The sequence below is a fragment of the Pavona decussata genome, unplaced genomic scaffold (genome assembly GCF_977016875.1).
Source record: "Pavona decussata unplaced genomic scaffold, jaPavDecu1.1 SCAFFOLD_238, whole genome shotgun sequence".
NCBI classification, from domain to species: domain Eukaryota; kingdom Metazoa; phylum Cnidaria; class Anthozoa; order Scleractinia; family Agariciidae; genus Pavona; species Pavona decussata.
This window is the reverse complement of record NW_028145643.1, coordinates 422,028-444,710: the sequence shown is the minus strand read 5'-3', so window position 1 is coordinate 444,710 and position 22,683 is coordinate 422,028. Positions and strand designations below refer to the sequence as shown.

General features: G+C 40.5%; 2 protein-coding genes across 4 annotated transcripts; both read left to right on the top strand.

Moving 5' to 3' along the window:
• Positions 1 to 1,128: 1,128 nt before the first annotated feature.
• LOC146457610 (lysosomal alpha-mannosidase-like) lies at positions 1,129 to 3,592 on the top strand. 2 transcript variants are annotated; one of them, XM_085091731.1, is made up of 2 exons: positions 1,129 to 2,144; positions 3,419 to 3,592. In XM_085091731.1, the coding sequence occupies exons 1-2, from the start codon at positions 1,224 to 1,226 to the stop codon at positions 3,479 to 3,481; spliced, it is 984 nt and encodes a 327-aa protein (XP_084947857.1). In that variant the 5' UTR covers positions 1,129 to 1,223; the 3' UTR covers positions 3,482 to 3,592. The 2 variants fall into 2 exon arrangements, with proteins under 2 accessions (XP_084947857.1, XP_084947858.1); XM_085091732.1 differs by lacking the exon at positions 3,419 to 3,592 and adding an exon at positions 3,014 to 3,160 and having other exon boundaries at positions 1,130 to 2,144.
• Positions 3,593 to 8,234: 4,642 nt separating this feature from the next.
• On the top strand, positions 8,235 to 22,443 carry LOC146457609 (lysosomal alpha-mannosidase-like). Of its 2 annotated transcripts, none has more exons than XM_085091727.1 (4): positions 8,235 to 9,210; positions 14,166 to 14,360; positions 15,835 to 16,011; positions 19,869 to 22,443. In XM_085091727.1, the coding sequence occupies exons 1-4, from the start codon at positions 8,284 to 8,286 to the stop codon at positions 21,555 to 21,557; spliced, it is 2,988 nt and encodes a 995-aa protein (XP_084947853.1). In that variant the 5' UTR covers positions 8,235 to 8,283; the 3' UTR covers positions 21,558 to 22,443. The 2 variants fall into 2 exon arrangements, with proteins under 2 accessions (XP_084947853.1, XP_084947855.1); XM_085091729.1 differs by lacking the exon at positions 8,235 to 9,210 and adding an exon at positions 10,749 to 11,761.
• The last annotated feature ends 240 nt before the right edge of the window (positions 22,444 to 22,683 follow it).

The following is a 22,683-nucleotide window of genomic DNA, read 5'->3' as shown; positions in this document are numbered from 1 at the left end:
CGCGTTTCCTTCCGTTCGCGGTGAAGGAAACGCGTGACGAATTGAACCCCTAAGGACGTTTGCGTGGGAGGCTAGCAATCTTCCCGCAGCGAGATACAATAGAGATATGAACCAATAGCATAAGCATAAATTCACGAGTTAAGAAATCCACTGATCCTGCAGCCTGCGTAGCAGTCGTTTCCGTTTCCTTCGAGCGAGATACAATAGAGATACAATAGAGATATGAACCAATAGCATAAGCATGAATTCACGAGTTAAGAAATCCACTGATCCTGTAGCCTGCGTAGCAGTCGTTTCCGTTTCCTTCAAGCCAAGCGGGGTAAGCGCGCGAGGGCATTGGGGGAAAAGGAGCAAAAAAGTAGTATGCCCTCGCGCGCTTACCCCGCTTGGCTTGAACGAAACGGAAAAAACTGCTACGCAGGCTACTGATCCTGTATCTTCACAGATAACATTTATTTAGTGCTACCTGCAATCTTGCAGTCAATCCAAGCCGATAAGCCTTAACAAATGCCACAGAGCTAGCATACACAATGGCATATCAAAAACTAATCCTTATGGCTCAGAATGATCAGTAAGAAACCCTCCATTCAGTATATTTGAGAATTCCCCCTCATGATCAAGACAAACACCATGAAGCAGAGGACGCAGAGCAGTCGCATCACATTTTGATCTAAGGAAGAATCTCTTATACAAAAGGAAAATCGCTGAAAGACATACTTGTAAAAGCAAAACTGAAAAGGCTTTCATGATCAACACAACGGACACACAGTGGGAATCGCGCAGCTCTGTCAACCCCATTTTAACATGCCATGTACCGCTGACCAATGATGACCAAATCCCGGGGGTGCATCCCTGGGGTCTGAAGCGTTTGTTTCCAAAACTAAACAATGTCTCCACCCCACGGGCCCAAAATATTGTCAAAAATGTACAATTCCCCGCATGTTCCCGAGGGTTTCCCGGGGGTGTCCCGGGGGTCAACCCCCGGGAAAGCCAATAATAAGTGCATTACGAACCGCATCACGCAGTCACGCAGCTCATCGCAAGCAATTAATGTGACTGCGTGATGCAGTTAAGCCTTTTGCTTGTGATGGACTGCGTGACTTCGTGATGCGGTTCGTAGAAAAAATTGCCATGACATGACAGTTTTATCTCGTGACCAAAGCTAGACCGTGTGCTTACCATAGCAGTAACACAAGGAATGCAGCCTCGATAATACTGCCATAATGTCTACTTTCCTCTTGTTGTTAGCCTTGGTTTGCCTTGGCTTTGGTTTTGAACACAGAGATTCGTCGAGATTGGATGAAGATAAACTGCAGGTCCACCTTGTTCCGCACACACATGACGACGTGGGCTGGTTGAAAACAGTGGATGAATATTATTATGGAGCTAATAATTCCATCCAGCATGCTGGAGTCCAGTACATTTTAGATTCTGTCATCCCCCAGTTAGTTGCAGATCCCAAAAAGCGCTTTATTTACGTGGAAATCGCGTTCTTCGAGCGATGGTGGAACGAACAAAGCGAACCTACGCAAGCGAAGGTGAAGGAACTTGTTAGCGAGAAAAGATTGGAGTTTATAAACGCAGGTTGGTGTATGAACGATGAAGCCGCCACACATTACAACGCGATTATTGATCAGATGACTTACGGTTTGAACTTTGTGGAAGAAACATTCGGTCCCGATGCTAGGCCACGAATAGCTTGGCATATTGATCCATTTGGACACTCCAATGAACAAGCCTCCATGTTTTCTCAAATGTCATTCGATGGCTTCTTCTTGGGTCGTATCGATTACGCTGATAAAAAGCTTCGCCTTGAGCAGCAAAGGATGGAATTAGTATGGAGAGGAAGCAGAAATCTGGGACAAGATTCCGACATTTTTGCGGGAGTACTTTACAATAACTATGCCCCTCCCCTCGGGTTTTGTTATGATCAGTCGTGTACGGACCCCCCTATACAAGATGACCGGAACCTGTTTGATTACAATGTCGAAGAAAGAGTGGACAGATTTGTGCAAGCAGCATTCGATCAAGCCGCACATTACAAGACAAACCATATGCTGATGACCATGGGTGAAGATTTCCAATACGAGAATGCCAACACTTGGTATAAAAATCTGGATAAGCTCATCGAATATGTTAACAAAGTGAGTGCTAAATTTATCCATCATACTGTTAATATACCTCTGTATACCTACAATCCGGATCAAATATTTTTTTTATACACCCCTCTCTCCACTCAATGGTGACTCAATGTTGTTTTATCGTAACCGTTGTTGGAATGGAACATGTTTTGTGGAGACAACATTCTTTTAACAGGTCCTCCTTTTTCCTCACAATTTTACTTAAAATCTTTTGTGTGTGTTTTATTTTTTGTACTTGTGCCTCCCTGTTACGACTACTTTTGACATTTATACATACAACGTAATTATTGTTATGCCTCTTAGCTAGACTAGCTTATTAGTTAATTTCTAGGTGGCATTATACCCTACATAAGTAGAGTTTACTCATTTATTTCCTCTATATTTCAGTGTGGTAGTTAAAATAAAATTTGTTGTTGGAGAAAGCAACGTTGAAAAGGGGAAGGAGGATGAGATCCGTTCAAACTGTTTCAAGGTTTATGTGCAGGATTATAGGCAACATCAAATTTTCTCGTCTTTCTGCAGTTTGTTCTTTGGAAAGTTCGGGGAGGACGTGGTGTTGTGACTGAAAAAGGAAGTAATTGCTTCAGTTTTTTTCAATTAAATTAAATTAAATTCGTTTATTTTGTCATTAACCAAAAAATACAACATAAATACATTATAGACGACACACAATAGTTTTTTGGAAGAAAGTATATCAACGTCACAAATACTTCAAATTGGCAGGTTTAGTTTCAGCGATGCCCCTCATAAAAATCGCAAAAATTTGAAAGTTGAGGCGAAAGTTCCCTGTGCTTACTGACACAGTGACCTGGAAATTCAGCCACTAGCCAAAGATCAAGGAGTAATTGATCAACAAATCGTTCCTTTAACAGAGCCGACGGAACAAATGACAAAGTTAAAATAAACCGATTATGGTCAGGCTCTAAGCTTCTGCTGATGCATACGAAAAGTTCATTCAACACCTAGTGAAAAGGACGGGCTATGAAGATCCACCGTCAATTACCAGAAAAAAATCAACTCCTCCCCGGTTCCTCGCCTACGTCACACTTCGACTGAGATTTCAAAGACCAGCTTCCATCCCTTACTGACAGCATCCATGGTTACCAGGTCGAGCAAGAAATGCCTGTCATAGATTTTTATGCGCCCTGGATCATCACATGACTATTCTGCACTCAAGAATAACAAAACCGTTTTCCCCGATCGTGAACGTATTTTCCGCAGAACATGATGTTCAGTAGAACGCTACTAGTGCAAACTCTGTTGACTCTTGGTTTAAGTTACAGTTTCTGACAGGACACAGAAAGCTGAGATGTATCAACTCCTGCATATCACAAGGCTGACAAGGCCTTGCACATAATCACGTCTGGGCTAGCTTACTGAATGACAAGGGGCGCGCAAACTGAAGTGTATGTTGTTATTGTTAAACAGTGAAAAAAAAAAGGGAAAGTTATGAGCCCGTCAACCTTATTTCCCACAGTTCCCCAACCCGTGTCCCCGCCATCTTCCTCTTTATAAGCTTTTATTTATTTCTTTTTGTGTATTCAGGTTTTTCGACTGCTGCATGTGTCGGAAAAAGAACTGGAAACTAGTAGTGCCAGGCTCTTTCATTTGGAATTTACAAAAATAAAAAAATACCTCGTGATCTTGTGATTCAAGTATGACTTTCTCAGAGATGTAAATGAGCTCACCGAACACGGATTCGTGTTACTTTAACTGTAGGAAATGTTAGCTGTGGTCTTTTTTGTGACGATTTTTGGTTTAGTTTCCGCCTTCGATTGTAAGTTTGACGGATCAGTGAAGAACGAGGATAAACTACAGGTCCACCTTGTTCCGCACACACATGACGACGTGGGCTGGTTGAAAACAGTGGATGAATATTATTATTGGGCTAATAATTCCATCCAACATGCTGGTGTCCAGTATGTGTTAGATTCTGTCATGTGCCGGAGCCAAGATGTGTTTCCCCGCAGAAAAACGTACATTCACCTCAACAGGAGAAAATGCCTTTTTGTTAACGACCAATTTTATTTTATAAATTCTGCTAACTTTTACACGGAAATTTCAGTCCTCAATCTTCCGGTATTTTTTTAACATGAAAACTTAATTAACATCGGTTAATGTGTCAAAGAAACCTGGGAAATTCACTTAAACAAACGGCTCGAGGGAAACCATTTTAGCTTACACAAAGGTCTTTTAAAAGACTCCAAAGCTATATTTTCAAACAAAATATATTTTCTATTTCTTACTTCTAGCATTTCCTCTTGGCACGCGACCGCGGTGTGTCATTTGTTTTCAGCAAAGGAAGGATACAATATGAACTGCTTCCGTCAGAAGTAGCCAAAAAGGATGAGAACTTGTTCTATAAATAGATTCAAGAGGCGTGACATGCCACAAGACACCGGTCAGTGAAGCAAATTGATTTCAGTCACGCACGTGTTGATCAAAGTTTCAAAGAAAATTCATTTTCTGTGTATTAGATAATTTTGTTACCGTAAAAATAAGGTTTAATTAAGTACTGTTCTTTCTTCTTTTTAACGAACTTATTACTATGGAGACCAGAGGTTTCTCTCGCGCGCTTTAGTCGAGTGTGTCAGCAAAACTCGCGCCAATTTCTCAACCAATGAGAAGCAAAAGCAAGACCAATCGTGATTTGCTCGCAGGTGCTTCCCCGCGTTTGGCGCCAGTTATTTGTATTTCCTTCGAGTTCTGATTGGTTCATTGCGCTGCCAGTTACGTCTGGTTCGCTTCGCTACTTTGGACCTTACTATGGAACAGCTTTAGCCGTGATATCAGAAACGTCCAATCTTTTAAAGGAATTTTAAAAGCCTTCCATTTGCCAGCTAGATCGTACTACCCATGCTAAAAATAAGCACTGTCTAAAGACTGTACTTCAGTCTGTACTACACTGTAAATCGTATGAGAATAAACGGCCCAACAATAGTTATTCGTAAGAAAGATGGTTAAAAGTTTAAAACGTTCTCTGGTTAAAAAATTGAAAAGGTATATGCTGTCGATAACCATCCTGCTGTCTTCAACGGATAAAATATAAAGAGAATATGAAATGAGGACTAATGAATACAAAAAATGTACAATAGAAGTGATAACTGTAAAAAACATTATTTATTAAGAAGAATAAGGAATTGATTAGGGAGTGGACATGAGTTATTGTCAGCGTCAACAGTTTTCGCAGTATGCCAGGACTCAAGGGTCTTAAGGTGGCGATAATTGGACTTGTCAATGAATGAGGCATTTGGCAATCTGGTGGCTTTTGGACCAAGCGTGGTTAGCAAAATTAGTACCTTTGGCGCATATTTTCATGTTTCCAGCATGTTCTTTTTTCCTGGTGCTAAACGACCCTCTCGCTTCACCAATGTAGCTCCACGAACATGTGGTGCAGGGAATTTTGTAGACGACGCTACATTGATGTACTTTTACAGGACGAAATTTGGGAGCCGGGGATTCTTGTTCGAGTTTGTTTAGAGAGGTTTATTGGTAACTTGTATGCCCTGTTTTTTGAGCAACCTCGTTAGCAGTCCTGTGAGGCCTTTGATGTACAGAAGGGTCGAACCCTCGTGTAGGTGGCTGGTCAACACATTTGAAAAATATTCCGACAAGTTCTTCAGGTGTAGGAACTGGTGGTGGTCCCTTGTAATTTTGAGCGTAGCTGACGAGATGGAGTGCATGGTATCAGTAAATTACGATTGTACGAAGGTGCCAGATTGTTAAAAGCCTTGCCTTAAAATTTAAGGTGGCTCTGAAACCCTTCCCCAGAATTGTTTTAACTTTGTGAAAAGTTGTATCTAAACAAGCTGATTGGAGTTCTATATGTATAATAAAAGATGAGGGTAACCGAGCTCGCTTTTTAGTTATAACCACTTCGATAACAAACACCCCCAATTTGATGTCGAGAAAACAACTTCAAAACTCATTAATAATTCATAAGCCCATTGACCTATCAAATGGTCGATAAAACATCACGTCAGTGTTTTTAAAACCCGATAAAACCTCCTCCTTATTAGTATGCGGTGTTTGATGTTTTTCTCGAATGCTAATTTCCAACGTTCATAAAAGCATCATTGTTGTGAACGCTCTTGACACACGCTTTTCCAGGAATGTTTTTGAAGCCGTTCAAAAAACTCACAGCACGTGTTTTATTGGGATTTAAAACCACGAGGCGCAGCCGAGTGGTTTTAAATCCCGATAAAACACTGCTGCTCGTGTTTTAAACACTGCATAACTTGTTCGCCAATGTTTAGGCATTTGTTTGAAACTATTATCATTTGTATTATCAACTGATAAAGAATAATAGTAATGATCCGACATGTCCGACAAAGTATAAGAGCTGAAAAGTAATTAGTCTGCGTAGCAAGTGTTTCAGTTGGGTTTTCAGCGTTCTCCGAAGTTTGGTTGCGTGGGAAGTGGGGCGAGAGCAAAACAAAGATGTCTTTGTTTTGCTCTTGCCCCATTTCCCGCGCATCCGAAATTCGGAAATCGGCTCTGGAGCTCTGAAAACGCCACAGGAAACCTGAGCCATATTGCGCCAGCCACCTTAAGATAGTGCGGGATTTAAACGCAAAAATAAACGCGAGGAAACTGGAGAGATTGATCTCCACACGTCTTTTTCTTGTCACGATGGGAAATTCATACCTTGCTCTGATTCGAAAAAAAATTTTCAACAAATTGCAGGCCGTCTTCAGACCTCCCTCTTTAATTTTTTATGGATTTCCAATGAAGTTTACTCGCCTTCACAGGCTTCGACCATTTTCGAAATTGATCTTTACTCCTAGTGTGCGTGGGCGCGGCTTTCAATATGCGAATGCGGGCCGGTAAAGTCTAGAGCAGATCGAACTTTAATCAAAACTGTAACAGCCAGGAAGGACGGTTATCAAGTTTGGACAGCATGTGCCACGGTAATTCAAAACTAAAACAAAAAATTAAACGATTGCAGCCTAGAAATGAGTTCACGTGACTGGATAGCAACGAGGCAACTTTGAAAAAGGCGGTCGATGACTGAAAGATTTTAACTGCACGATTGAGAAAAAAGATCAAAATGCTCTTCTTGAACTTGAAAAATCACGCTTCCGTATCAATCTGTTTCGAAATATTCTGTCATGTCGAGTTTTAAAAGAAGGAAAGAAAGAAAGAAAGGAAGAAAGAAAAAAAGAATTTTACTGTTTCGGATATTTACTCGTTTGCTTCCTCTAGGGGAATGGTTCTTAACGGTAAAAAATGCAAGGAAATGTGCATTAGCTTTTTGCAGTATTGCCCGTTTCCCCCAGCCCCTCTACTGGTTGGAAGCTCTCTGATGGAAAAGGTTTCCTGTTACAAGCTGTTAGCGGTTCACCTGTCCGATAACTTCACAATCGGCTGTATGCAATACGCGCCCTTAAGAAATGCGGACTAACTGATAGGCAACTTGTTCTTGTCTATTGTAGTATCATCAGGTCTGTTTTCGAGTATGCGAGTCCCGCTTGGGCTGGCCTCACGCAATACTTAAGTGATCAAATTGAGTCAATACAAAAGAGAGCGCTAAAAATTATCTTTCCTTCTCTGTGCTATGAGGACGCGCTTAAGAAGTCAGGCTTAATCTTGCTGTGCCAGAGGAGGGAGGATGCGTGTATAACATTTCTCAAGCCAAGTTACCCCTCTTCCGACCTGCTACGAAGCTTAGTGCCGAGAGTTGCGAACACAAGACCGTATGCCCTTAGAACAGGAGAATCTGTTTTTGTGGCTGCCTCCGCAAGAACTAACAGATTTGGAAATTTTTGCACCATAAAATACCAGAATCTTGTTTAAAATAGCGAAATGTGATATGTATTAACATTAACAGTTATATTTATGTGTCCGATATATTTGTACGTAATTAATGACCCGCCTTGTAATTCAGTTTATACTGCAAAAAGGTTGAATAAACGATCATTTTTATTATTATTATTATAAGAAAGAAAGAAAGAAAGAAAGAAAGAAAGAAAGAAAGAAAGAAAAAAGGAAGATTTTGAGAAATACACTGTGATTTGAAATTCGATTCATAGAAAAAAATTGCTGTGATATGACAGTTTTATCTCGTGACCAAAGCATGACTGTGTGCTTACTATAACTGAAAGTAACACAAGGAATGCAGCCTCGATAATACTGCCCGATAATGTCCACTTTCCTTTTGTTGTTAGCCTTGGTTTGCCTTGGCTTTGGTTTTGAACATAGAGATTCGTCGAGATTGGATGAAGATAAACTGCAGGTCCATCTTGTTCCGCACACACATGACGACGTGGGCTGGTTGAAAACAGTCGATGAATATTATTATGGCGCTAATAATTCCATCCCAAATGCTAGAGCTGGAGTCCAGTATATTTTAGATTCTGTCATCCCCCAGTTAGTTGCAGATCCTAAAAAGCGCTTCATTTACGTGGAAATCGCGTTCTTCGAGCGATGGTGGAACGAACAAAGCAACGCTACACAAGCGAAGGTGAAGGAACTTGTTAGAGGCAAAAGATTGGAGTTTATAAACGCAGGTTGGTGCATGAACGATGAAGCCGCCACACATTACAACGCGATTATTGATCAGATGACTTACGGTTTGAACTTTGTGGAAGAAACATTCGGTCCCGATGCTAGGCCACGAATAGCCTGGCATATTGATCCGTTCGGGCATTCCAATGAACAAGCCTCCATGTTTTCTCAAATGTCATTCGATGCTTTCTTCTTGGGTCGTATCGATTACGCTGATAAAAAGCTTCGCCTTGAGCAACAAAGCATGGAATTAGTATGGAGAGGAAGCAGAAATCTGGGACAAGATTCCGACATTTTTGTAGGAGTACTTTACAACAAATATTTCCCTCCCCGCGGGTTTTGTTATGATCAGTCGTGTACGGACCCCCCTATACAAGATGACCGGAACCTGTTTGATTACAATGTCGAGGATAGAGTGGACAGATTTGTGCAAGCAGCATTCGATCAAGCCGCACACTACAAGACAAACCATATCCTGATGACCATGGGTGGAGATTTCCAATACCAGAATGCCAACACTTGGTATAAAAATCTGGATAAGCTCATCGAATATGTTAACAAAGTGAGTGCTAAATTTATCCATCATACTGTTAATATACCTACAATCTGGGTCAAATATTATTTTAAACACCCCTCTTCTCACTCAATGCTGACTCAATGTTGTTTTATCGTAACCGTTATTAGAATGGAACATGTTTTGTGGAGAAAACAATCTTTCAACATTTCCTCCTTTTTTTCCTCACAATTTTACTTAAAAGTCTTTTGTGTGTGTTTTATTTTTATTTTTTGTACTGTCTTGTTCCTCCCTGTTACGACTACTTTTGACATTTATACATACACTGATGTAATTATTCTTATGCCTCCTAGCTAGACGTCTAGCTTATTAGTTATTTTCTAGGTGGCATTTTCCCTTGCATAAGTATAGTTTACTCATTTATTTCCTCTATATTCCAGTGTGGTATTAAAATAAAATTTGTTGTTGTTGTTGTTGTCGGAGAAAGCAACGTTGAAAAAGGAAAGGAGGATGAGATCCATTCAAATTGTTTCATGGTTCATATCAGCCAGAATTATAGGCAACATCTAAATTTTCTCGTCTTTCTGCAATTTGTTCTTTGGAAACTTCTGGGAGGACGTGGTGTTGTGACTGAAAAAGGAATTTGCTTCAGTTGTTCGGAAGAAAGTATGTCAACGCAACAAATACAAAATCGCAGGTTTAGTTTCAGCGCAATGCCCCTCATAAAAATGGCAAAAATTTGAAAGTTGAGGCGAAAGTTCCCTGTGCTTACTGACACAGTGGCCTGGCATTTCAGTCACTAACCAAAGATCAAGGAATGATTGATCTACAAATCGTACCTTTAAGAGAGCAGACGAAACAGATGATAAAGTTAAAATAAACCGATTATGGTCAGGCTCTAAGCTTCTGCTGATGCATACGAAAAGTTCATTTAACACCTAGTGAAAAGGACGGGCTATGAAGATCCACCGTCATTTACCAGAAAAAATTCAACTCTTCCGCGGCTCCCCGCCTACGTCACACTTCAACTGAGATTTCAAAGACCGGCTCTTACTGAAAGCATCCATGGTTACCAGGTCGAGCAAGAAATGCCCGTCACAGATTCTTATGCGCCCTGGATCATCACATAATGACTATTCTGCACTCAAATAACAAAACCGTTTTCCCCGATAGTGAACGTATTTCCAGAACATGATGTTCAGTAGAACGCTACTAGTGCAAACTCTGTTGACTCTTGTTTTTACCTACAGTCCCTGACAGGACACAGAAAGCTGAGATGTATCAACTCCTGCATGTCACAAGGCTGACAAGGCCTTGCACATAATCACGTCTGGGCTTACTGAATGGCAAGGGGCGCGCAAACTGAAGTGTATGTTGTTATTGTTAAACGGTGAAAAAAAGGGAAAGTTATGAGCCCGTCAACCTTATTTCCCACAGTTCCCCAACCGGTGTCCCCGCCATCTTCCTCTTTATAAGCTTTTGTTTATTTCTTTTTGTGTATTCAGTTATTTGGACTGCTGCATGTGTCGGAAAAAGAACTGGAAACTAGTAGTGCCAGGCTCTTTCATTTGGGATTTACAAAAATACCTCCGTGATCTCGTGATTCAAGTATGACTTTCTCAGAGATGTAAATGAGTTCACCGAACACGGATTCGTTTTACTTTAACTGTAGAAAATGTTAGCTGTGGTCTTTTTTGTGACGATTTTTGGTTTAGTTTCCGCCTTTGATTGTAAGTTTGACGGATCAGTGAAGAACGATGATAAACTGCAGGTCCACCTTGTTCCGCACACACATGACGACGTGGGCTGGTTGAAAACAGTGGATGAATATTATTATGGGGCTAATAATTCCATCCAACATGCTGGTGTCCAGTATATTTTAGATTCTGTCATCCCCCAGTTAGTTGCAGATCCTTTAAAGCGCTTCATTTATGTGGAAATCGCGTTCTTCGAGCGATGGTGGAACGAACAAAGCGAGGCTACGCAAGCGAAGGTGAAGACACTCGTTGCCGAGAAAAGATTGGAGTTTATAAACGCGGGTTGGTGTATGAACGATGAAGCCGCCACACATTACAACGCAATTATTGATCAGATGACTTACGGACTGAACTTTGTGGAGGAAACATTCGGTTCCGATGCTAGACCACGAATAGCCTGGCATATTGATCCGTTTGGGCATTCCAATGAACAAGCCTCCATCTTTTCTCAAATGTCATTTGATGGGTTTTTCTTCGGCCGTATCGATTACGCTGACAAGGAGCTTCGCCTTGAGCAGCAGAGGATGGAATTAGTTTGGAGAGGAAGCAGAAGTCTTGGACCAGATTCGGACATTTTTACTGGCGTACTTTACAATGGATATAACCCTCCTCGTGGATTCTGCTACGATCAGTTTTGTATAGACGCTCCCATACAAGATGACCCGAGGATGTATGATCCCAATGTCAAGGAAACAGTGGACAGATTTGTGGAAGTAACATGCAAGCAGGCCTCGCAGTACAAAACCAACAATGTCATGTTGACCATGGGTTCAGATTTCATGTACGAAAATGCTAATTTGTGGTACAAGAATTTGGACAAGCTGATTAAATATGTGAATGAAGTAAGTATAAGGTGTACCCACTTAACGAAAGGGAGATGCTTTGGCGCGATTTGCACGTAATTTCAGGTACTACCAGGTGGAAGCATATTCAATTCCACCCAGTCAAAAGTATTCCATTACATAACACTCTCCCCATCCTCCCCCCCCCCCCCCCCCATTGTGTTTATTCAGGTATGGGAGAGTTGATTGGGCGCTTTCAGAAGAACAGGAACCTAGATATGATGGACCCCAAAAATTTTCAGTGAGTGTGTGGTTGCGTGGGCCATTCCAGCTTCCTCCTTGGCAATGATCTGAGAACAAGTGGAGTGAGAATGTATCATGCTATTTGTTGTGACCTCTTATGACACATTCACCATTTGCATGAATAATAATCATATCTTGTGTACCCTCAGCATTTTCACGAAGTTCTAGATTTCACACTTTATTCTCGAGTGCTGTGAATAGTGTAGCAAGTACCGATTATTCTTACTAAACTAAAGTGAGATGTTCTGTGTTAATTTGGTTGTACTTAATCAGGTATTATCACTCAACCAAAGTGAGATTTTCTGGCTTAACTTGCATTGTCTGGGTGATGTTTTCAACCAGGCATTATGCCTTTAAGTGGGAGCAGGTTGCTCTGTAATTTAAAATGAATTCATTTGGTCAATAGACAAGAATTATTGGCTTCTAGAATTTCAGTGAATTCTAAACATACCTACAATGAGTATCATAATTCATTCGTTCGTTGGACGTTTTAAGGAATGCTTCATCTTTTGCAACGTGTTGAAGTTTCTAAACGAGATTGAGTGGGTGGGAAAGGGAGAGATATGTGATCAAGGGGAAGGTGTAACAACATATTGTCACTGGTTGTGACCTGTCAGAAATGACCATGTAACAGTTAAACCAAGTTTTCAGGTCTAAAAACATCATCTATATTTGCCTTTGAGTGGATAAAAACCAAATTTTTAATTTAGAGAAGCCGCATGCTCGTATTTCATACTGAGACAGCTCCATTGACCTGGTGAACAGCATTCTGCTTCAGCGATCAATAACAGCATAGATTATGAAGATGCATAAATAGTTTAAAAAAACTTTGTATTCACATGTTCATGTATCTCTTTACAAAAAAAATAATGTTTCTCCTTCAGAAAGCTTAGTTTTGATAATTTCTGTGATTTTTTAGAAAATCACCCAAAAGTGTCATAGGATGGTATTACTAGTATATTAAACTGATTGAGACAAAAGCAGACCATTCAAATTTTCGCTGAACACTTTGTACATTTCCCTTGTATGGACATAACATTCCACTTGTAACTTCCAATAACTATGTAAGCCTGCATACCACTTTTTGCAATAACTGTCCAAATTCCCGCGCGCTGATTGGCTCGTAGCTATTGTCTAAGAGTACAGACAATTAAAATGACGTCAGATGTAATGCGCGCGCTTTCTCAACGGAAAAAATAGCCAATTCTTCTCGTACTTTTTCCATGTTATTGTAAAAAACAAATCGACAGCAGTTTTCTATGATCTATACTCTTATAGACCTTAAAATGACGCCATAAAATGTCCAAAACTTGGCAGTGAAACCACTCGCCTGCGGCTTGTGGTTCCACTTGAGTTTTGAACATTTTTTTTTATGTCATTTTATGGTCTATAAGAGTATAGACTGTAGAAAACTGCCTTCGATTTGTTAAATGCATTGGGCTAACAGGTTACTATTTATTTCTCTTGTTCAATAGTGTTTTAATGCTTCAAAAGTGAAAAGTGAAGGAGAATTCTTAAACTCATCCAAAAGCCAAAGACAAAGGAGATCATTCACCATGACGTGTTTGGATATCTGATGAAGAACTCTTCGTTTTTGCATCCTTAATTTCTCCTTCAAAATCAGTTTGTTTGAGAAGTTATATCAAACACTCATCACAGTGTTTCATCACAATATCAAAAACCTCAAAGTTCGTCAAAAATACTCCACTACTCGTGGTATTTTCAACTCTCTTCTCGGTGTTTGATACTGTATGTGAGGAAACACTGTGTCTCATGTTTGATATGTTACTTGAAATATTTTGGTCAGTTGCAATCATCCTCTTTGCTTTTCAACCTCTGCTTGTCAAATTAACCATTCCAAAGTTCATAAAGGGATGGGGCCCTAGTTTATACATTGTTGCTCTTATTCTGAGTTGGCATCCCCTAAATCCATCAAAGTCTTTAATTTTTGAAAGCCTTCTACATTGCAGAACCTCAAACTTGGTAAACTGACTAATGTTAGTGTGATCTGTCTTGTGATGGACTCAGATTCCTGATTAAGTGATTTGGACTATAGAATGGGCAATTGACACCAGTTTATTTCAACAGGGCACTTCTCTAGGTAATGGCAGTAGTGCCAAATTTTAGTCTAAATGCGTCTATCATAATTTTGTTTTTACAGGATGGACGTGTGCATGCATTCTACTCTACGCCAACCATTTACTTAGATGCACTTCATAATGCCAGCCAGACCTGGGAGCTGAAGACAGATGACTTCTTTCCTTATGCTGACTGTCCACACTGTTACTGGACTGGTTATTTTACCAGCCGACCAGCACTCAAGCGATATGTTCGATTAAACAACAATTTACTTCAGGTCAGATTTCCCCTTGTTATCTCCTGTACATACTACAGTCGAACCTCCCGTAAGCGACCACCCATTATGTCAAGGATATGTGGTCGTTTACGGGAGGTGGTCGCTTACCAGAGGTCAGACCACAAGGGGGGGGGGGGGGGGGGGGAGGTCTAAATTCCGGGTAATTTACATGATGGTAATTGCAGACACCTAACGGCTTTTGCCATTGCTTATCTAAGTAAAAACTTGTTTAGACTGCCTGATTTAGGACCAAACAGTAAACGGCATTTTTGCAATGTTACATTTCAAGCGTGACACATCAACAACTTTGGCGTTTGTTTGTTTGTTACATAATCCAGTTGACATTTTTTATCGCCACAATTTATGCTTACGAGAGGTGGTCACAAAGGGAGGTTCGACTGTATTAATGATTGATCCATCATTTAGGGTAGCTTGGCTGGAAACCTGAGGGGCTAGTGGCCGTGGTAACAAAAATGCAATAGTTGCTGTACCCTTGCCTGCCCTGTGTCATGGTGTAGTTAGTAATAATTGCTCCACGCTGTTGCTGTCATCATACCGTCTGAACTGATTGGTCATACATGTTACTACCAAAAAAATTTTCAGCAAGGCTAACAAAACAAATTAATTACATGTACTCTGGCATCCATTTTCAAGATATTCCTACCATTTGTAGCCTGAATACTATGCATTCACTTAGGGCGCGTTTTTTTATCCACAATTCTGGAATAAGAATGGTTGGTACGGAATGCTAGGAATAATTCGGATTGTCTGCATAAAAAAGCGCCCGTTGGTCCTGGCCGAGTAAACATTGCGTAACAAATATGGCGGCCGACGAAGAGGCTGCCATTGCAGCCGTTATCGCAGCAATTTTCCTTGTACTTTTGGTACAATGAAATTAGAAGCAATGTTTCATTTTGTCCAAAAGTGTAACCTGATAATTTTTTCCCTTGTAGAGACGTATTTGAAGCCGCAGCGCTCATCTCGCCGTCCGCCATCTTGGATTTCATTCGCAACATTCTGTTCATTCTGCCCCTTGGAGCAGAATGGATGGAATGGCATTCTGTTCATTCCGGAATAGGAATGCGGAATAGAAAAACACGCGCATTTTACATTCTGTCCATTCTCATTCCAGAATTGTGAATAAAAAAACGCGCCCTTAATGACATCCCAGAGACTCTCAATTCGGTTGGTAACATTTTGTTTCATTAATGTTGTGTTTATGCTGAGGTGGATGTTAACATCCGGCCTATTTCTTTTCTCCGAACACGAATGTGTGCAAAATCATGGGCAGTTTTGGTTGGCACTGTGATCATTGGGTTAAGGTCAAAAAAATTGACTGACCATCCCTTCCCCACATTGGGGAAGGACAAGATGTTAGACAATAATTCTTCAGTAGCATAATTTACATAAGATTCTCTTTTCACCTTGTCCTGGAACCTGTGTCAAAATTAATGTCGTTGTTAATTGTTTTCAGGTCTGCAAGCAACTAGAGTTAATTAATGGCCCTCAGAATGGAAATGGTCAATCTTCTGATACTCTGCGCCGAGCAGTGGGTGTCGCTCAACACCACGATGCTGTCAGTGGGACATCAAAACAGCATGTAGCTGATGATTATGCCAAGCGACTCGCCATTGGTGCTGTTGAATGCCAGGTATAGTTGTTGTAGGTTACCGTATTTACTCAAGAAAGTGCCTCCCCTAGCTGCCACCAAATAAGCACCACACACGTGCAAAAATCATGATAAATATCACCCGCAAATAAGTGGCGTACCCCTGAACAACAATACGCTGTTGATTTTAGAAATTGGCTTCTGTGGGCCCAGTGGTCACACTGTAGAGAATTAAGGGTTCCTTTTTTCACAAAAGGGGACTGATAATTCAAATTCTCATGCAGCACATGAAAAGTATAGAATAAGACTGCAGCTGTAGATTTCACCACAATACATGTACCTTGTGATCCTAACATAGCCAATAGGCACATAGAAAACTGTATTTTTTTTGAAAATTCGTTGATGTACTAACAACACTGTGTATGCAAGGTTTGACGCTTTTAAAACTTTCTGCACATTTTATGGCAGAGCATTTTAAGGGTTTTCATAGGCTAAGAATTATAGGTAAATGTACCAGTCATCATCGTTTTCAGTGTAGTGGATTGAGGGTAATTTGGTGGTGTAACAATAATTCATAATGTGAAATGGTACCTTCTAAAACAACAATATATTTTAGCATGGCTTAAGACTATGCAGGAAAAGCAGGTCTGAGCAAAGGGTTGTTAGAATCTCAAAATGAAAATTACGGGTAACCATGCATTTTTGGAGATAATTAAGCTTCATTTGGGGGAAAAATGCCATACACTGTTTGTAGTTTACAGCTTTTTCAAATAGTTGCTTAATTATCTCTGTGTGGTTACCCCCAATTTTCTTTTTTGATGAATTCCAACAGTCTCGTTAAAATATTCTTTTCCCATATAGTCATAAACTGTGCAAAAATATGTTTGTATTAGGGCGCATCATCTGCAAAGGAGACAGTGACATTGGGATATTTATCTGTTTATTTTTGTTCCTAAACTTGTGAAAGTTAGCCAAGAAATGTTGTTTTCATGAATACAAACACCGCTGTCTAAATTTAAGTCCCCCCACCCCACACCCAAATATAAGCCCTCCACACCTGCCAATAAAATACCTGTGATAGTAAGGCCCTCTCTTCTAGTAAACTAGTCAGCTTGCTTGAATTCTGGATGCAGTCATGCCGTGGCCATAACTGGCTGTGTAAATGTGCACATTTCAGAAATTAAAGGAGGGTTATAAAATTTATTACACCTATTTTGAAATCACTGGCGATCCTTGCAAAATGATTGGTTCTCAACAGTGCGATTTATTCACCAATCGCACCATTTTCCCCTCTAAATCGCATCCTTTTTTTTAGCCCTTGAAAATGAATATGAAATAATAACAACCAATCAAATTTCATGGCTTACCTGCTATAGCTAATCAGATTGCAGAAAAGTAAAGGGCCAATCAAGTCATTTTGGGGGAAATTTTGCAATTTCTGTTCCCCAAATTTCCCCTTTTCCAAAAATTTATTAATATTGACAAAAAAAGGTATGAGTTCAAAATGGGTGTAATAAAGTAGTAATTGAACTTCGTGTTGTGCAATTTTGGTCTGAAATCATACTATTTCAAATCAAACTTGCGCTGCGCGCTCGTTCAATTTTGAAATCATGCATATGATTTCAGACCAAATTGCACTCCATTCAGTTCAATTACCATTATAAATGAACCCTTTTCTGGCTTGCTGGTTTGTCAGATGATAATATCCTCTGCTTAAAGATTGTCCTCAAAATGTCACAGTTGCCCTCGAAGCTTTGCCCCCCCCCCCCCCCCCTCCCTTCACTACTACTACTGCTACTGCTACTTCTAATAATAATAATAATAATAATAATAATAATAATAATAATAATAACAATAATAATAATAATAATAATAATAATAATAATAATAATGAAAATGATTGAGCGCAACATAACTAGCCCAGACCCATGTCCGCAAGTTATGTAAATAATAATTATTCATGAAAACAAAAATGAAATCTTCAATAAATATAATAATAATAATAATAATAATAATAATAATAATAATAATAATAATTTTTTTATAAAAAAAATTAGTAATAATAATCCCTTTATTAAAATATTCCAAGTAAAATGTTATTTACAGGTTAAAAGTAGAGAAAAGAGCTATTAAAACGTATTTACAATTCTTTTTGATTAAAAAAAAGACTATTTTTAAGCACAATTTTTTTTTGAAGAAAAGGGAAAAAAAATCTCCTCAAGTTACAACAATATCATTCGTTCATTGATTTTTACCTAAAAAAAACCCCATCAAACTATGTCATAAAATAAAGAGAAACAAGAAAAAGTATGTATAAAAATCATAGGACCTAGATTTTGGGGAGGCATCTATCTAATTCAAAGTCCGCTTCTCGAACATTGCTTCTAATTTCTCTTCTAACTGTTCTTGACCCTTTAAGGCAGATAATAATAATAATAATAATAATAATAATAATAATAATAATAATAATAATAATAATAATAATAGTGATAATAATAAGCCCTTAAAAATAATTGAATAAATAGTAAATTATTTTAAGGCCAGGGCTTAGTTTTTTCAGAATTTTATGTTGATTCACCCTTTAATCGCTAATATCAAAGAACAAATTCTCGTATCTTGTCGTCATTCTTGTCTTATAAAAGTACTGGGGAGAAGTTATTAAAATATCAAGAAAGTTCACCTTGGGTGATCATATCCTTAATTTGTATGACCTCAGGGGAAATTTGATGCTGATCACTGTTAGGGCTTAAAGGTTAACGACATATCCTGTTTTATGTCTTGGAGGGTACAGCTATTGATCATGGCTTGATCTTTTGGGGGGGGTGGGGGAGGGAGGCTTAATCATCCAGGCTGTTTATGAAATGTTTGGACCTTGGAGGGGAAACTTGTTGGATTGGGCTTAATAATGGGGGGTGGTCTTTTGCCTTTATTTTTTTCCAAACAGCTTTTTGTTTACTTTGCAAAATGGATACTTTAGTAGATATCCTTCAAATAATAGTGAGGAGAAATATGCAAAACAACAAAAACAAGCTTCAGTTGGTTTAGAACTGTCCTGGGCCTAAAAAAATATGATCACATCGCAGAAGGTCCCAAGACACAAAATTGGCTCTGCATAAAGGACAAACCCCTTATGTTATACCAATGTTTTAATAATCAGGCTGCGGCCAATCTCAGTAACAAATTTACTTAGTGTTCTATTGTACATAACCGGACTCCGACCTTAATGTATCCAAATTCAGATTTGCTGCTAGCCAGTGAGCCAAGCTAAATTGAAGCCTTGGTCTGGACCCCGTATATTGTTTGTGAAGGATAAAATAAATAATTATTAAATAACCTTTATATTTACCTCGGCAGTGTTTATAGCACAAGTGCTAGTGGGGCCGAGCATTAAACTTCATTAAGAAATAATTTAAATTGAAAATAACATGGTTAAAAATCCCAACTGGCAGGAGGCAGACCAGCTGGCTATTTCCGAGGAGCTGAACTCGGCGCTACCGAGAAACAACTCCAGCTAGCGGTCAGAGCGGGGCTTGAACCCGGGACATCCGGATTTCAAGTCCGGCGCCCTAACCACTCGGCCACGCTACCTCCCTAACAGCAGCATACCAGCAGCAACAGCAGACAGGGTCGGGTTCCATAGAGCATCTTAAGGTAACTGGGAGTTCTGCAACCATCGTCTGCGTTCTCGAAGAATTTTTGAATCACTTGGCTTCAGGCGGTTTACTGAGGACAGAGAACAGATAGCGCGCGAGAAAACTTTTCGAGAAGTAGGGCGCGACTGTAGAAAATTCCTACTTATGTTAAGATGGTTTATGCAACCGAGCCCAGGCGTTTAAATCTGAGCCACCCGGAATACATGTATGCTGAAGGAAGTAACATGGTTTGTTTATTGTTTGCAGGGTTTGATCGCTGATGTACTCGGGAAATTCAGTGTGAAAACTGCTGGAACCAAGGCCCCTGTTATGACTTTCTGTGATCATCTCAACATCAGCGTGTGTTCTGTATCTGAACAAAGCAAGGGCTTCACTGTGACAGTGTACAATCCCATTGCACGATATGTTACTGCTCCCGTTCGCCTTCCTCTGGCAATGAGCACAGTGGCCGTGTATGATGCTCAGGGCATTTCAGTTCAAAGCGATATTCTTCCCATTTCCGACGCTACGAAACAACTGCAAAAAGCGCAGAATCAGGGCCAGAGCACGTCATCTTTTGAGATTATTTTCAACGCCGAACTTCCGCCTCTCGGCTTTGTCACTTACTTCATCAACTCAACCAAGTCTTCTCCGCTGAAGAAATTGGCCAGGGCTCCTGCGAAGAAGTTTCACAAGGTTTCCGAGGAGATGTCGATTGAGAACGAATTCATCAAACTTTCCTTCTCAGCTGGGCATTTGACGAGCATGATCGATAAGATTACTGAACAGACCACCGTTCTGAATCAAGCATTCTACTGGTACAATGCTAGCGTTGACAGCAATCAGCCCTCCGGTGCTTACATCTTCCGACCCAACGAAAGTAAGCCGATTTTGATCTTGGAGGGCATAAAGACAGTGCTGTTTAAAGGTCCCCTGGTGCAGGAGGTGCGACAGGTCATTTCGCCCTTTGTTAGTCAGGTGGTCAGGCTGTGTTCAGGTCAGCAGCATGCAGAGTTAGAGTACACAGTGGGGCCCATTCCCGTAGATGATGGCTGGGGCAAAGAGATCATTACTCGGTTTGACACCGATATCAATTCCAACCAGTTATTCTACACTGATGCAAATGGAAGGGAGATGCAAGAACGCCAGCTCAACCACCGAGATACGTGGAAGCTAGACGTCACAGAGCCAGTGGCTGGAAATTATTACCCAGTGAACAGCCGAATGTACATTAAGGACGCCGAGAAACAGCTGACAATCCTGACTGACCGGTCCTTGGGTGGGTCTAGCCTCATGAACGGCTCCATGGAGATCATGCTACACAGACGTCTCTTGGTCGATGACAAGAGAGGTGTTGGCGAGCCGCTTAATGAGCCTGGGGTCCAGGGTAAGGGCTTGATTGTCCGCGGCAAGCTGTGTCTTACACTAGCTTCCCCCTTGTCATCTGCAGCTCTGCATCGTGAACTCGGCGAACGGCTGCTATTGGAACCCGTGCTCGCCTTCGCGCCAAACAGCCTCACTTTCGACCAGTGGACAAGCCGATACGTCTCGATGCACAGCGGTCTTAAGCGTGAGCTGCCCTCTAACGTGCATCTGCTGACCTTGGAGACCATGAAGGACTCGGCGCTGATCCGCGTGGAGCATCAATACGAGGTTGGAGAGGACGCTAAGCTGTCAGAGCCGGTAAACATTTCACTGGCAGGACTGTTCAGTGATTTTGACATCGAGTCCATGACGGAAATGAATCTGTCTGCTAACCAGGAACTCCAGGATAAACAGCCTCTTCACTGGAATATTAAAACGGGAAAGAAAGAAGAAAAAAAGAAGAGGAAGAAGGTTTCTGCTCGAGCGCCGACTGATATGAACGTGCAGCTCTCTCCCATGCAGATCCGCACATTCAAAGCTGTTATCAAACGTCACGCAGATAAGAAAACGCACCATCAGTTAGAGTACTAAGTACGGTTGAATGGCTGCGGAAAACGCTGTAGACTAGGGCGAAAATTTTGTTAAATGTATCGCCTTTTAGTGTAGTATCTGTTAGTGTTAACTACTTCAGGTAATGAAACAAATAATCTTGATTTTGAAGTGAACTTATACAGCTTGTTGTAAATGAAGTGCATGATTCAGTGCTTTAAAGACACAAAAATGTTTGTAGACTGTAGATTTTTTTAGATTGCAGTATTTGGGGCCTCCGCTGACTCGTCCCCAGTCAGTTTACTGGGAGAACAGTAGTGAGGGACTAGGGGGAGGGATGCCCCTTGCTTTTCCCAGAGTGCTTTTCATTGTCATTGATCAAATAGAATGGTCCTTTTCACTGGAAATGTTTCGGAAAGGAGGAATACCTTCAGAAGTAGTCTTCTTTTCACCGAAATTAACAGAATATCACTGTACCATTTGCTTCGTTACACTAGCACCAAGCTCCGTAATGAAATAGTGGACTGTTTGTTTGTCAGAATTCACAGTGGGAAGGACCGTATCCATTTGACTTCCCACCGAACCAAACGATTTTTCCATAAAAATGGCAAGCTCGAGAATTGTACTGTAAGTTCCATTTGGTTGAAAATCCTCACCGGTTTTTCCACACAAATGAAAGCAGTCCCAGACTTCCAAGAGACTCTCGCCCCAAGAGGGCTACTGGAGCCGAGTCAGTGGTTTAATCATAATTTTTTAATACAGGTTTCAGTATCGTGTGCAAAATATTCCTTGTAAGGGAAGCAATCCGGTGATATTTAAACCAGGACGCCAATGGTTTTCAATAATAATGGTTTTTCAATTGTAACTATGTGTTTATCTAAATTAAATCAGTGTTTTTCCATTAATAAGACTGTGGCATTCCACTGAATTAGAGTTTAGTTTGCGTAGCTGCTTTTCTCGTAGACCACTCGAGTCTCTTATTCCTCTCAAGGAAACCCCCGAAAATTGCCCGACTCGAGAATACGCGACGTGCGCGCGAGTTTTATTTCCTCGCGAAATGAGAAGATTCTCGAAGAGAAACGAGAGAATACTCTTTGTCTGCCTGTTCTTCTCGGACACCAGAGCTGTTTCTTTCCTTCTTTATTTTCTTTTTCTTATTTGTTTAAGT